The sequence below is a fragment of the Cibotium barometz genome, chromosome 53 (genome assembly GCF_041138505.1).
Source record: "Cibotium barometz isolate CiBa-2024 chromosome 53, ASM4113850v1, whole genome shotgun sequence".
Classification (NCBI taxonomy): domain Eukaryota; kingdom Viridiplantae; phylum Streptophyta; class Polypodiopsida; order Cyatheales; family Cibotiaceae; genus Cibotium; species Cibotium barometz.
In genome coordinates, this window is record NC_141098.1 from 36,056,024 (window position 1) to 36,072,797 (window position 16,774).

Sequence of the window (16,774 nt, forward strand, 5' to 3'; positions counted from 1 at the left end):
TTTGCAAAAGCACCAAACTTGACATGCATATCCATTATGTCTAGCAATCTTCTCATAACCTATCCTCCCTTATCAGCTTCTCCTATGTTGTCCACGGGCAAAGTAAATGAAGGTCACTATCTACCTTTGATGAGAGATCCTAGTATATCATCCATTCAAAATAGTTCTCTATAGCATTTGCAGAGAGACCCTTACGTGGCATTTTATTGAAGCAACCTCTACTGCTTTCCTTCATGGGAATAGTATAGTAGCAAAAATTACATAGATCTCCCTCCCTCTTTCTCTCTTTGATCTCTCTCTCTCTCTCTCTCTCTTTCTTCTCCACATACATAGACAAAGACATGTAGAAAACAATCTCTTTCAAAAATGTCTCTCTTTGCATTTTCTATGTAAAGAGAGAGTAAGAGTGAGAGAGATAAACCGTAGGGGGAAAGAGAGAGAAGCTCTTTCAAAAACAAATCAACACACACCCTCTCTCTCTCTCTCTCTCTCTCTCTCTCTCTCTCTCTATCTATCTATCTATCTCTCTCTCTCTCGATTTTCTACATAGAGAGAGAGAGAGTAAGAGAGATAAATAAACCATAGGGGGAGAGTGAGAGAGAGAGAAGCTATGTCTATATATACGGGTGAGTCTCTCTCTCTCTCTCCCTCTCTCTCTCTCTCTCTCTCTCTCTCTCTCTCCTTTACACCTCTCTCTCTCTCTCTCTCTCTCTCATGTTTACACACACACAAAATCTCTATGCTTATGCCAAAGCTATTGACTGGCCAAAATATACACACACATATCAAAATATATATACATACAATTATGTGTATACATACATGTGGAGACAAAATAATATAGAGATCATATACATACACACATATATGCATACTTTAGGAACTGGCACACATAAACATATATACATATATACATACATCTACAATGTCTATCCAGATATATTTACATACACACACATATATGAATGCATACAGACACATATATGAATGCATACAGATACATATATTTATGTTTTCATAAATGTATATGTTCACATATATATATATACATTATATATATGCATTCATATATGTTTATTGTGTGTGTGCATGCGTGCGCATGCAAGGCAATAAAAAACACATGTTTACCATGCATACACACATATATATGTATATATGTATGTATACATACATACATACATACATATACTCTTATAGATAGATAACATACATACATATATGTATGTATGTATACACACCCACACGAAGGATACTCACATGACTTTTCATAACTAACTTATGGAAATTGGCTAAAACACTTTCTAATAAAAAATGGCTAGTACGATATATCAAAGTAAATTACACTTTGGATGTGATACACTATCTTACTTGATACTTTTTTTTTAAGAGAGAGAGAGAGAGAGAGAGAGAGAGAGAGAGAGAGAGAGAGAGAGAGAGAGAGAGAGAGAGAAACATGAGTCAAGCGTACTGTGTTGAGAAATGAGAAGGAAATAAAGAGAGAGAGAGAGAGAGAGAGAGAGAGAGAGAGAGAATGAGAGAGAGAGAATGAGCAAAGAGAGAGAGAAGGACAGAGAGAGAGGGAGGGAGGTTAGAGAGAGTGAGCAAAGAGAAGGATAGAGAGAGAGAGATAGGGAGGATGGAGAGAGTGCGTAAAGAGAAGGATAAAGAAAGATAGGGAGGATAGAGAGAGTGTGCAAAGAGAAGGATAGAGTGATCAAAGAGAAGGACAAAAAGAGAGAGAGGAGGCTATAAAGAATGATCAAAGAGATGGATAGAGAGAGATGAGAGAAGATAAAGAGAGTGAACGAAGAGATGGAGAGAGGGAAAATAAAGAGAGTGAGTATATATATATATATATATATATATAGAGAGAGAGAGAGAGAGAGAGAGAGAGAGAGAGAGAGAGTGAAAAAAGAGAAGGATAGAGAGAGAAAGAGCAAGGAGGATATAGAGAGTGAGCAAAGAGAGAGAGAGAGAGAGAGAGAGAGAGAGAGAGAGAGAGGAGGATAAGAGGAAAGAGAAGGATAGAGAAGGATAGAGAGAGGGAGAGAGGATAGAGAGAGAGGGGTGGTAGATAGAGAGAGGATAGAGAGAGAGGGAGAGAGGATAGATAGAGAGGGGTGGTAGATAGAGAGAGTGAGCAAAGAGACAGATATATATATATAGAGAGAGAGAGAGGGGAGATTGAGACGAGTGAGACGAGAGAGAGAGAGAGAGAGAGAGAGAGAGAGAGAGAGAATAGCAACAGAAAGATATGAGATAGTTGGAGAGAGCAAAGGAGAGGAAGGACATCTGGTAATAGATAGAGAGAGAGGGAGGAGAAGGTAGAGATCTTGAGCAAAGAGACATAATAGAGAGATAGAAAAAGAGAGACAGGAGAGAGAGAGAGAGAGAGAGAGAGAGAGAGAGAGAGAGAGAGAGAGAGAGAGAGAGAGAATAGCAATGGAAAATTGTGAGATGGTTGGAGAGAGGAGAGGAGAGGAAGGGAAGATGGTAATAGAGCAAGGTTGGTGGTGGAGGGGGCTGGGCGCTATGGTGGGGGGATGGGCTGGGCTGGGATGGTGGTGGGAATAGTTAGAGAGAGAGGGAGAGTGTTCAAGTAAAGAGAGAGGGTAGCCAAGAAAAGATCCCTCTGTCGAGCTCCCTCAGTGAGGACCACCCCCCCAATAGACCCTTGCAAGTTTTTGGTTGTTTATGAACCACTCTTCATGCACATCACATCATATCACCATTGACACTTATATCTGTAGATCCAAGCAATTTGTCTAACCATGTGGTTTAGTCAGCACCAATAAGGAGCTTTACATGGTGGAGAGTTCCAGGGATTATTTTAATTTTATAATCTTCTGGATGAGGTTTAGGTAAGCCAGAGGTAGGTCATCTATAAAGTAGTTAGGGAACTTAGAAATGAAAGAATCTATAAAGCAGTTATTAGGGAACATAGAAATGAAAGAATCACGAGACATGTTTGGTTTAGAGTCAGCTTGAGTGTGCTGAGCTGGTTGACAAGAATAAAAAATGTCTTCTCCTTCTTTCTTATAGATCTTTTATCTTGTGCGTGAGCTTAAAATGGACCTGTCACCCTTAGTTTGACATTAAGACAAATTTCTTTGTCATCTTTCCTTAACCATATTGTAAGGGTGTCATAATCAATCTAGGGATTATGTTCATGTCTTCATGGCATTCCTAAAATGACATCAAACCTTGCAAAAGAGCAGCTAGAAATGTTCTCTTTTCTTTCAATAAATATATTTTAGATTCTAGATTCTTAACCTCTTTAGTGCAATCGTACTTAGTTCCTTGAAATGTAGCTTTTACTTTATAACTAGAGTACGATGCATCTAGGTTAAGTGCTTTCAATGCCTTTTCGAAATGAAATCATGGGAACTATCATCATCATGCAAAATAGAAATTTGTTTTCCGTTATTGGAATATTACCTTCATCCGAATAGTTAGGATCAAAATTACCCTCTTGCTTGAATGAATCATTGTCGTCCTCTTTAACCATGTTGAGATGAGCCACAGGTGCAAAGTTCTTTTTCTTCTCTAGATAGTCTGGTACAAGGTGACCTTCCTTGTTTTGTGACATTTAAAACACCTGACGATAATCGACACTCCCCTATGATGTTTGCGATAACCTTAAAATATACAAACGAGCCCTGAAATGCCCCGAAACCAATTGTTAGAGTGGAGATCAAAGAAGCAACACACACATAGATGCAGTAAGCAAGGAGAGATAGATAGAAGCACAACACTCAAAGTAGATTGATGAGAATAAGTGAAGTACAAATGAAGTGACATGATGATAAGGTCACTTACACACACTTATAAGAGTGTGTACATATGCTCGGGGGAAAAAATCTCCTAAAGAGAGGAAAAAAGCCCCAATCCATTATTAGCCTACGTCCACACATCATTGCCATATAAATAGCTACATAAAGTACGAAATTTGATAAGTATCAAGCTTTCCTCATGGCATTGACCATCGTACTTGCTAATGGCTCACACGGTATCCTCCTTCATTGTTTGGATTATAACACCAAAAAAACACAAAAAGAAACACATAAACCACATACAAACTTAACTCACAAATCACGCAAATTACACATAAACTCAACTCAACACTAAACCATTAACTGCAAGTTTCACAATTCTGGGGGCCATTGATGCTTTGACAAATCAAGAATAAGCACGGGGCATGAGGATATTCCCTTGCCAAAAATGTTGAACCTCATTGATGCAAGGGTTGTTAAAGGACTTACTGTAGTGATGATCAACCTCCTACTAGTGGTGGAAGCTATGCATGCTTACACTCAACTTCGTTGTCATAGTGATCTTCAATCCATAAGGTATGGAAGAATGCCTAGATGGAGAGCCATGTGGGCATCTCTGATTGCATAACTTGCTAGCCTCACACACTCTCACAATAAAGAAGAGGTAAAGAAGCAATCTACCACAATAGCATGCAAGCAATCCCTCTCTCACATGCACATAATGACACTTAGCACACACAAGAGGCTCACAAAATAAGACAGCAAGTGAGTGTGACTCAAGTTTGCATAATGGGATTGTTTCTCTCCATAGTGTGTGACGTAAACAATCAAATAAAAATGCATGTCCATGATTTTAGCGTGAAAATTTTAGTATCTCAAGTATATTAATCTATCTATTACTTTAGGAAAATAATTTTTTGATGAGTATTGAACTTTTATTACACCTAAATATTTGGCATGTTCTTAAAGATATTAGATAATGGATACAATACTTCTCACTAGACGCGTTCTTTTAGCAACATTAATATTTGGCATGTTCTTAAAGATATTAGATAATGGATACAAATTTTCTCACTAGATGCATTCGTTTTAGCAACATCAATATGAATAATTGTAGCACTATGAAAGTTTCTGATTTTAAAGTCAAAATAAACACAATATAACTACAAGAAGAATCACATTCATGTTACTTATAAAATAATTAAAGAAGGAGTACCTTAAACATATGTCTAGAAGTTGATCCTTGAGTCTTGAGCTAAATCCCATGATACTATTATGGTCTTTAAAGGAAGAAGAGACACCCTTTGACCCTAAGGCTGTTATTAACGCATATGATGAGTATCATTTTCCTTCCATAGTAAAGTAAATCTCTCTTAGAAGCATGCTTTAGACTATATTGCACAATAATAGCCTTCCTCAAATCTTACAAGAAAAATCACATTCATGTTACCTATAAAATAAGTAAAGAAGAAATACCTTAAACATATGCTTAGAAGTCGGCCCTCAAGAATCCCATGATACTATTATGGTCTTTAAAAGAAGAAGAGATACCTTTTACCCTAAGGCTATTAATGCATATGATGAGTATCATTTTCCTTCCATAGTAAAGTAAATCTCTCTCAGAACCATGCTTTAGACTATAACAACCGTCCTCAAATCTTACAAGTAACTCAGGGCTAGTCGGAGCTGGTAGAATACCCCAAAACAAGTTTGGTGAGTGTAGAAAATCGGGTTGAGATTTGAAATGGAGACTTGATAAAACTTTCAATCATTATAAATGAAGGAAAAGGAGCACTGTTTTGACATACACATGTTAATGACTCTCACATGAAAAAACTTTGAAAACATACTTGTAGGCCTAGGTCACAAAAAAAAGTAAAATGTAGGAAGCATTTAAGACCACTCTGCCTTAATTTAAGGCTTAAAAAAGAGCTAGGAAAAGTAGGTACCATGGTAAATGTTTCATATCCCATTAAAGAATTCCTTAATGGTACACCTACTTTCAGTGTCATGGTGCCCTTCCTCCACCTTTTGAAAACAAAATTCTCCTAACTAATATAGTGCTCCTCAAATAATGTTTTTTTTGGAAGATTCCACAAAGGAAATATTAATCTATCCTCTTTGTACATGAGGCACCAATTGCAAGAGGAGGTGGTCCAAGTTGTAGTGCTAGTGTTTGGATCGTACTTGGCCCACGATATTGCCCCCCCCCCCCCTTACTCTTAAACTAACCATTAAGTTTCACCTCCTACACCGCATAGATCTTCACAATAAAGGCCATGATAGTGCATCATGCGATTCCATTGGGTTCCCTTGTGTGCAAATGAAGAGAGAGAGAGAGAGAGAGAGAGAGAGAGAGAGAGAGAGAGAGAGAGAGAGAGAGAGAGAGAGAGAGAGAGAGAGAGAGAGAGAGAGAGATTACCCCATTAATAGTTTCATAGCCTCTACATAAATAAATATGTTGGTGTCTAAACTTTGGAGAAATAGTACATCTATTCTCTGAGCCCATAAGTTAGAGCTCGTGATGTAATGAATTTTATGTAAAGGTAATATGATGAAAGTTTAAGTAATTCTTTGAAAAAAGTGGGGATGAGAAAACTTCTATCAATCAAACTAATTGAAAATGGAGTGTCCAATGGAAATCTACCGAGTACATACTTACACCCTTTAATTGCATGTAACAACGATATATTGATTGTCTTTGCTAACACAATGAGGTGACGACCTTGTGTAAACATTGTCCAACAAGGATTTGAAATTCATTGTGAACGTGCGTTTGACTTGGTATGTTGAGTTTATGATTTTCCCCGTGCCTACAAACTCGTACATTGAGTTTTTAGCTACATAGCTAGGACTCCCACTTTTTGCAAAGGTGCCCTTGAATAAGATAGTGTATCGTAAAGCACAAAACAACTTCTTAATGTTTGTGAAGCTCACACATGAGGTCACGCTTTTCTTGGTTGAGTAAAGTTTTGTTATGCATGGCCATTCGTTGGGAAGTACGCGTTTGCGTGAACCAATATTTCACTTATAGCTAAAAAATGCATTATGAGCTTGATCATGACCTCCACGATGAAGCATCATAAATGGATGCAGACGCTCCAAGTGTCTTTTGTAAAACCTGAAGGGTGGCCCGCTCACTTTAGTCCTAGTGGTAGAACCCTCGGTCTATGGACGCAGAGTTTTTGGGTTCAAACCGTGGTGCCTAGTACGGTTAATATATAGTTAGACTAAAAAATAAAAGATTTGAAAGGGTATGTGCCCCCTCCTTTTTCTTCTTTCCCTTACCCATCTTTGAGATGGAAAGCCATCTTAGGGACATTGTTGTTAAGGTGGGAGTTAAAATTTCCCATCCAACATTCATGGGGAGCTAACAAACCGCCCCTGTGTATAATCTACCATTCAATACACTTTTCCAAAGAAAACAAAGATTATCATAAAATAATCCATGAACATATCGACATTGTGGCCTAGAAAGGGCCTATTGCTCATAAACCACGTTTATAGTGTGTTTTTAAAGTTAAAATGTAGAAAAATCGAGGTCAAAATTTGGCATTGATTGCCTTTGTATGCAAGGGGCGAAAATCATACAAATTTGTATTAATCGCCACACCAAGGATGATTTTCGACGCGCTAGCCACCTGTCAAAATGACGGGTTTAGTAGTTGACGGTAACTCAAAATAAGTGGCTGTATTTTACGGGCAAATGCCCTAAAACGAGCGTGACGCCGGTCAGAAAGCAACCTGGATTTGTCTAATTGGTAGTGCTAAATCCCTTTATTTTGATTGGTGGGAAGAAGCATTGTCGTGTTAATGCTATGGAGCACGTGCGAGATAGATATAAGTTGTAATTAAACTAAATGTTTGTTAAATATAGAAGTGGATTTAGAATGGATGGAAATGGCTTGATTGGACTACAGGGAAAGGAAGCACAATTGGCCCCAGGGCTGCTTTATTCTCTGTGTAAAGATTGAGACGCACGCGCGAGAAGCACGCGCGAGAGAGAGAGACACAGAGAGAGAGAGAGAGAGCCCGACTACTCGAATGTGAGGAGGGTTTTGAAAATTTCGTGGCATTCCTACCCACATGGGTTCTCCCAAGCCCTAGAAAGAGACCTGCTTTGAAGAAAACACCCACCCAACATACTCATCGCGCAAGCATGTCGTCTCCCCAGAGCAAGTGGATGGCCTTCTTGGATGATCCCCTCCTGGATGACCCACCTCAGCCCAATGCCTTCTTCTGGTGTGGCCTCAACGAGCAAGCTGACCTCAGGTCGGTTTCTCTCTCTCTCTCTCTCTCTCTCTCTCTCACACACACACACACACACACACACAAATGGGTAATGGTTTATTCGAGCTTATTTAACCTTACTGACCCTTTCATGACCAGGGCTTACACCATCGTACCCCTCATAGGAAGGCCACTTTTTACAATAATTATGTGCCCTTCATCAGTTGCAAAGTAGGGTTAAGTAGTGTTCCTCACATACAGCTTTCAAAGTGCTCAGATTTTGAGGACCGATGTCATCGTCATTGGGCACCCCATTCTGCATTCTGAATTTTGCTTTCGGTCGCCTTCAAAGTGCTCAGATTTTGAGGACTGATGTCGTCGTCATTGGGCACCCCATTCTGCATTCTGAATTTTGCACTCTTCACTCCCACAGTGACATTGGTCCCCTCGACTTTTGAGAACCGATGTCTTCATTGGGTATCCTATTCTGCATTTGGCACCCTTCACTCCCACATAGATATATACAAGGGTATGTTGCCTGGAGATAATTTTCAAAGGGGTAGATTTGTTGGGTAGCGTGCATGGGCTGACGGTCCTCCTGCCCCAATAGCATGCGCTTGTTCATTTCAAAGGCTTGCCAGTCACCATTGGAGTTGGGCTCTACTGGTTATAAGAGATGAACGGGAGAGTCAGATCATAAATTTAAATCTGTCTTCCACCATTGTTTGTGCATGATGGGAGGTGTTCACTCTCTTAGCCTCATACACGTGTGCACCATTTGGTCTATAGTGTACATGTTATTAGAACTGATGAAACAAATTGGTGTGACAGTGTCGACAACAGCTACTGTGGAAGGGATCAAGGTGGTAAAGAAAAGGCATGTGCACAGAAGAGGTAGCTCTATTTGAACTTCTTGCAGGATGATTATTGTCATAGGAACATGTGCTATGAACTATCATGTAGGCAGGTCAAATTTCCTTATGCAGGGGCAGGAATTGCAGGAGGCATTGCGTGGGACAGGGCCTGCTTTTATCCAAAGGGGAAGCAAATATGTCTTTTGGTTGATCAGCTGGTTATCTTCTTTTGAGCTACAATGCATCCTCTTTCAGCTATTATATTTGCCCCTGTTTCTGACAGCAGTGCTATTATTTGTGCTGTGCATTTCTTATGTGAGAACAAGGGAGGTTGCTAGATCTAAGTGTAGCTAGTAATGCCATGGAGAAGTTGGTACATAGGGAGGGCCGTGTAGAAATGGGCTTTGACAATGTCTGTTGTGCTTCACTATCAGGCAGCATAGTTATGAGAAGCAGGCAAACAAAAACGGAAACAGGGGCTAAAATGGGGAAACACCATCCAGCAAGGGGCAGGGGAGGAAGAGAAGAGAGGAGAGGAAAGGAAAAGAGAGGAGAGGGAGTGAGGAAAGAAACATAAAAACAAGTTTTTTGACCTGAAATAGACCTGAGAAGTCGTAAGTTGTCTGGAGGATGAGGGCAATGTTCGAAATGGCATAGGTGAAATTGTGGCTGAAACATGCTGTTTTGGAGATGGAACAGCTGGTATGCGTATTCAACTGTGGTACTGTGTGAAATGGATGTTTGGGCCTGAAGATCCTTTGAAATAGGAGTTTCCAGAGCTTTTGTGAAGGAAGAGAGAAGACTACAGATGGAGAGAACTTAGATTGAAGCCAAGAACTGGTGGTGGCTCATTTTTTGATATTGCTGTCTTTGTTTCTACATTTTTCTTTCTGCTTTAGATTGGTAGGCATTATGCTGTGATTCAAGATTTCTGCCCTTTTTCAAGCCTTTTTCAAGGTTGTGAGCAATTGTAACAAGCTTGGCCCTTAATCTCTTAAAAATGTACTTAATTAATACAGAAATCATGCAAGTAGAATGCGTGCAGAATTTGTAAGCAAGTTTAATGAAAACAAATTACTTTTAAATTTCTATAATTGTAACTGAATATAAATTAGCAAACTTGCAAAATTTGTGTGCTTGTATGTGTGTGTGTACCATAGTCACGAGAAATGAGAAACAGGAACAGAAACGTTTGAGGAATGGAAATGGGGAAACGAGTTTTTAGGGGTGGAAATGGCCGTTTCTTGTGACAATATCACTTGGGAAATGAGAAACGGCCATGGAAACGAATGGGGTCCTGAAACGGAGAAATGCTTTTTTTGGGGACTAAACTGTTTTTGTGACTATGGTGTGTACACTTTGGAAACTGCATCAAGGACCAAAGATGGGACTACTCCCCCCCTCAAAAAAATTTCCCCCAAAAAAGGCTATTCTTTTATTATCAAACGGTGGTAAGATGCTTGCTTGAGATATTCATGAATAAAAAGCATATGAAACACATGGACGTTCTTGCCTATGTTGGCATTGCTTTTAGGCTTGAGATATTCATGAATAAAAGCATACGAAACACAGGAACTTTCTTGCCGTGTAGGCATTGCTTCTGTTGTTGATGAAGCATGAAACTTGATCTCAAATCTCTTAAGCACAAGCCTTCTACACACATGGCTCGCTTTGGAGCACTACCCATGTGCTATCTGGACATGCAAGAACAGCCCACTTGGACTTACTTTGAAAATTTGTACAATGCTTGGTGGAAGCCTAGTGAAACTCATCACTTAGCACTTGAGATCTTCATGAGTAAAAACATACAAATGGTGCCAACAGCAGAGGTAACCCAGCAGTCAGAGGTTCGGGAGGTCACTGGCTCAATTACTGGGTGCCCCCCGTGGCATGTTCCAGCAGTGCTAGTCCCTTGTTGCTGTGCTTCAAGGTACTCCCATTTGCGGTGGTCATGGTTGCTGAAAAACCAGAGCCTCAATGCGGTCTGCCATGATTAATGCCCTGCATCTCCGGAGGTTTGACAGAAACTCAGTACAAAGGGCTTTGTGTGAATATATGCTCTTATGTGTGTGTGTGTGTGTGTGGAGTGCGCGTGTGAGAGCATATCTTGATACAAAGTTTTACACCCACTGTTGAGCATTGATGACGTTAGTGGGGATGTCGTAGTATCTAGTCCATACTATGCATAATGGAGTTGATAGTTGTATAGTCTTGTGGGTTGACTACCATGAGTATATAACATGCACGTTCCTAAAAGGTGAATTTGGGCATGTTCCTGGATTCATCTAGGTATATATGGTTATTGCTTATGTGTACAAGATTTCCTGTTGCAGCTGTCCTGGAGTGGTTGCCGTGGTCACTGTCCCATATTATGATCACCGTCACTGTAGCCCACCAGTTGCAGCACGAAAGTAGTAAGGCTATAAAAAGGTGCAAAAAGATGTAAAATCTTCAGAAACAAAAAAGCATACAAATGGCTGGAAATATCCTGCCTGTGTATAGACATTGCTTGTATTGTCGATGAAGCTCAGAACTAGATCTCAAATTTCTTCTTGTGCTAAAGCACAAACTGTTTGTACATGTGCACTGGCGGTAGAGGCTCATCTTTGAATTCTTTCAATCATACAAAAGCAGCCAACACTGTTGTAAGAGAAAACCCACACGTGCCAACACTTCTGTCAGCCCTTTTTCTTTTCTACCTGTCAATACAAACAAATAGCCATCCGCACAATCTCAGCCCAAGCTGCCCATATGGCCTCGAGTCAATACCCAAGTCCTTGCAAGCTACATGCCTTTGCTAGTTGTGCCTCTCTCTCTCTCTCTCTCTCTCTCTCTCTGTGTGTGCCAGCTGTCCGCATAGACCGGAAGGAGAATGCCCATTGCTTGTTATCACTTGCCAAAACTTCTCAATACTCTATCAATTCTTGTCCAAGCATATGGAAACTGGTCAAATGTGGTTAAAAAGCACCAGTCAAAGATTGATGAAAGCCTAGTTCATGCTGTTCAATCTTACAACCCAAAATGATTAAGCAGAGTCCACATGATCATCGTGTGGTCTCCGGTGTCAAAGATGAGGCTCCAACAACAGATGCTAACTAACTCTCCATTGGTGAAAATAATGAGCTAGAGTCTCTTTTTATAACAAATTTTTTCTCTCCCCTCCTTTTTATTAATGGGAAGTAATAAACATCTACACTATCACACTCAAGCAAGGTTGGACTCAAAATGATCCACTCTGAGCTCTTTCATTTGGTTGTGATACCTTGGTGGCCGGTTCCATTGATAGGATCTGCCTTTTTCTTCATTAGTTACCTCAGAAATGTCTGGTGTCATAAATTGGTGTTAGCATTAGCATTGTATCATACCTTTTTTCATAGTCAAAACTCTTGAAAGTGTTTGTGTTTGTGCTGGAAGATCGCGAGATGAACCTTGTAGTGGGACTGCCAGTAAAGCATGCCGGGAGAAGATGCGCAGGGGTCGTCTCAATGAGAGGTGATTGCAATGCCATTCGAGTTTTATGCATACTTACTTGCAGTTAAGAGCTCCAAATGTAGGTCACCTCGCACACATACCCTGTAAACATATGCATGCAAGATATTTGTCGCAGTCACTTTTGATAAAAGTTCACACATGCATGTGTATGCATTGACACGTGCTTTGATCATTGATTAACTTAAAGATGGAACTCTAGGTTGAAGATGCATTATGAGGGGTGTTACAGATTTAACCCCCTCCCATTGTAGGGCCCCCTCTCGACGACTGCGCACACCCCTTGGGCAGGGGATCTCCCCTGCTCAAGCCCAGCGCCTCGGATGGGTGGGGCTTTGTCTGTAAAGAATGTGAAGTTTTTCTCGAAAATAATTCAAAGAATTTTGGAAGTAGGTTCCTGGAACTTAGCACCATTTTGGAGCCAGGGAGGGCTCCAAAAACAGATAAGGTAGTTGTTCTCGGGGATGCCCTTCATGCTTTGAATCAGTTGAAGGCTGAAGCTCAGCAACTGAAGGACTCCAACGAGAAGCTTCGAGAAGCTATCAAAGAGTTAAAGGTATCTTACTTTGTATTTGCTCATCGTAATATCAGCATTGACATGGTCCACACATGCATTTTGGTTTTCAAAGCAGGAATTGATAGACCCAGTGTTGTACTTTCAGGTGGAGAAAAGTGAACTTAGAGATGAGAAAGTGAAGTTGAAGTTGCAGAAGGACCAGCTGGAGCAGCAACTGAAAGCAGTTGCCATGCCTGCTGCGGGTTACTTGCCACACCCTGGCGCACTTCATGCTGCGATGGCAGCTTTTGCGGCTCAAAGTCAAGTAGCTGGCACCAAAGCCGCCATACCTGGTTATCCTGGAATGGGAATGGGAATGTGGCAATGGATGACACCTGCTGCTCTTGATACATCACAGGATCACATGCTCAGGCCACCAGTTGCTTAGATGGTACAGCACACATTGTTGGCTTCTTTTCTTGCCAAAGGAGGGCTTGAGAGCCCGGCAGGGAAAGGTGCAAAGTTCACATTAGTATAGATTTGGGAGCGTGTTTAGATCAACCGACATATTTATGAATATTTTTTTTTTGGTGTATTGTCGTACAAGTTGAACCATCTAGTGTTGGAAGTGTTGGATTTACTTGCCCTCTAGGATGCTGGCACTACAATTATCGTGATGCCAGGTCAGCAGCCCAATAAAACTTTCGAATGTTTATTTTCCTCCTCTCTGGGTATGTTGTGGTCCACCCATTGAGATGTGGACGGTTATGACTTCTGGATGTGGTGATGTCATTTGTATATGCAGGTTTGATATATGAAATCTGCAGACTGCTCATCTTTTAATGTTTGAGAGTTACTGTTTTGTTTTTCTAATTTGTGTCTTTACTAGCTCTTTGTGTGTGAATGTGAAAAAGCTTCCTATAAGTGCACGAAGGACTTGTAGAGAAGCACTGGCTTTCACATCAAAAGTCACACTTCCTTAGGCTCAATGGCTGATTTGCCATTATTTTGGAGATTAAAAGAGATGGTGCATGCATGTTGTATTATAAGGATTGACTTGGGCCCATCTTCATGCCCACTTCATGCTCACATACGTGTGCATGCATGCACGCACACACATCAACCATTTCTCATGTTTTTCTAGGGAAATATATATATATTTCATGGTCGGCTTCCTCTGTGTATGCATCTGAGTTGAGGGTAGCCGTGTCATCCTACATTAATATCTTGTCGGTCTATTGACCTTTTCTTTCGCTAAGGCAAGTACTTTTTCAAGACTGGCATGATCCTTACAGTGGTTACTTCATAAATGTAGCTGATCATTTTTGCTAATGCAAGCTTTTTAGAAGTCACTTATTTCATTGTTTTGGCAGCCATTTCTTGTTCACTATTGTCTGTCTTTCTCTCTCCACAACTAATGATATTTTATTCCCTTGGGTATTGAAATTAAATGATTTGCTGTCTTGAATTGTGGAAAATTTTGTACAATTTGGCTTCTCTCAGCTTGTTTCAAGGTTAATGCTTCCATGTGCATGCAGAGCAAAAGAGAAATTTTCATTAATGCAAAGGCCTCAAGAGTATATGGTAGTCCATCAGTATACACTCATCATGCACAGTGGCATGAAAAGCAAAAATTGAAAGCCAAAAAGCACTTGGGAGGTTTTTAATGCCTACCTTATAAATGTTTTGGCTGACAACACTACTCCATTCTATGGGTAGGCAACAAAGAACAGGACCTGAATTGAGAATCGAGTAGAATTTGCTTGTAGTTGAAGAGCTTGCAGACAATGGCACCTGAATTTATGTGAACCATAACCTCAAGCTCATTTTGGAGGGAATATATTTATATCTTGAAGGTACTTCTAATTTGATTATTAGGATAAGCATTAAGCAATATCTTGTGGATTAATCATATCTTGTGTATAAGTCAATACACAGAATTCAATGCTCTCATCCCTGATTTGACATGAAGTCAGCTTACTCATCACAGTCAGATGACCATTAGAATAAAGGCAACTATATATGTAGGCACAAGCAATTCTGCACAGAATTGGTTATACTCTTTCTTTTTTGTGTGTGGTGGCTTTGCATCTCATTTACCCCGCAATTTCTCCTTGCTTTCTTTGTGGTTTTGCCCGTGCTGTTGCTCGTTCTCAGTAGAAGGTTTTCTCTCCCCCCCTTGCTTCACGATGAACTGAACCAGAAAATAAAAAATAAAAAACGACGAAAACAAAAAAAAAAGTTATCTCCCTCCCCCTCGGACCAAGAGTTGCTCTCCCCCTCTTTCTCATTGGCACAGTAGTGGCTTCTCTAGGTGTCTTATCTAGGTGTGGGTGATGCTTATGGGCATTAAACAAAGTGACGGGAGGAGGCAGCATGTGGATATGGTGATTTATGGACATTCAAGGCACCAACAAAAGCGGGCCAGACCTATGGCTTGCGTGGAGCACGAGGGGGGGGGGGGGGGGGGGGGGGTGCATGTGCCTAAGTAGGATGGGGTGACATGGGGGCGTAAATGGGCACGCTTAGATGAGCAATCAAGTCCCATAGCCATAACCTTGGCTGGCTCCCCACACAGTGCCTTACCACTTGGCTATACTCCATACAGTGGTAAAAGTGGGGAAAGAGGCAAAGCTCCAAGAACAGGTGGGTTTTGTTAGCCTTGGAAGTCTTGGTGTGAATAGCCCTACACACAAGCACTTTTCACCCTATGCTGAATGTGTTAGCCACGTCAACCCTAGGGCTAGGGCTACTAGAACTTTGTACTCCACACATTCATGATTATTGTCATTGAGTACTTCCAGCTATCGCGCATCTCGTCTCTCTTACTCTCTAAGCTCATGTATAACTATGTGTATTGTGTGTGTGTGTGTGTGTGTGTGCACGCGCAAAGCATCTACTGCCTCATCCAACATTGGTATCAGAGTAGTTGAGAGTCTAGGTTTCAGTTCCTAGGTCTCATAGAGCTTGGTTTCAGAGCCAATAGCTCCATGTAGTTATTCTCTATTGTCGCGGTTCATTAATCTACACCATTGTATACGCCCGCGCCCTTTTGTATTTTACTGTTGTCATTAATCTTTGTCGTCAAACATTCTAGGACTTCTATGCTCGTCGATTTTTCTGGGTCAGCCATTCAGCTACGTCCGTCTCACAGCGTTATCTGGTTTGCAGTTCAGCCTTTCGCTTTCCTCATTCAGCAGGCAGTCGGCTTCAACATTCACACATTCACCAGTCCGCTTCAGTTTTTTATTTGATCAACCATTCAACTACATTTCTCGGTTTTGCTAGGCTAGACCTTCAGCACTTGGCTTTCCACATTCAGCGTTCAGCATTTGGTGCTCGGCTTTCCACTTTCAACATTCAACTATTCGCACTTAACAGTCGACTTTCAAAACAATCAGCTTTTCGCATTCATGGTCGGCTCTCAACATTTGATCGGGTTTACTTTCTTGGCCAGGTTTACTAAAGTTGGCATTTCCGTCTATGGCCTTCGACGTTTTTGCATTTGGGTTGTAGATTCAACGTCAGCAGCCGCTTCTACTTGTAAATTCTGATTTGTAAATTCAACATTACCTGCTTCCGCCTCCTGTAGAATTTGATCTATAGAATCCGCATCAACCCATTCCGACCTGTTGATTCCACATTGTTAGATTCTGCCCTGTTGATTCCACATCAGCTTCGGACCTGTTGATGCAACATCGGCTTCTGACTTGTTGATGCCATGTCATCTTCTTCCGACTTGCTGATTCCACGTCAGCTTCAGACCTGCTGATGCAACATCGGGCTTTTGACTTGCTAATGCCATGTCATCTTTCGACTTGCTGATTCCACGTTAGCTTCCGACTTGCTGATTCCGCCGTCAGTAGATTTCGACCTACAGATTCCGCGTTTGCTGACTTCGCCTGTAGCTTCCGATTTGTATATTGCTGATT

At 40.9% G+C, this 16,774-nt stretch overlaps 1 protein-coding gene across 1 annotated transcript; it reads left to right on the top strand.

Moving 5' to 3' along the window:
- Window positions 1-7,726: 7,726 nt before the first annotated feature.
- Window positions 7,727-13,712, top strand: LOC147608575 (transcription factor ILR3-like). Its single transcript, XM_086789498.1, has 5 exons — window positions 7,727-8,045; window positions 8,835-8,897; window positions 12,272-12,349; window positions 12,740-12,902; window positions 13,009-13,712. Exons 1-5 carry the CDS (start codon window positions 7,933-7,935, stop codon window positions 13,288-13,290), a joined length of 699 nt encoding a protein of 232 aa, XP_086645624.1. The 5' UTR covers window positions 7,727-7,932; the 3' UTR covers window positions 13,291-13,712.
- Window positions 13,713-16,774: the final 3,062 nt, after the last annotated feature.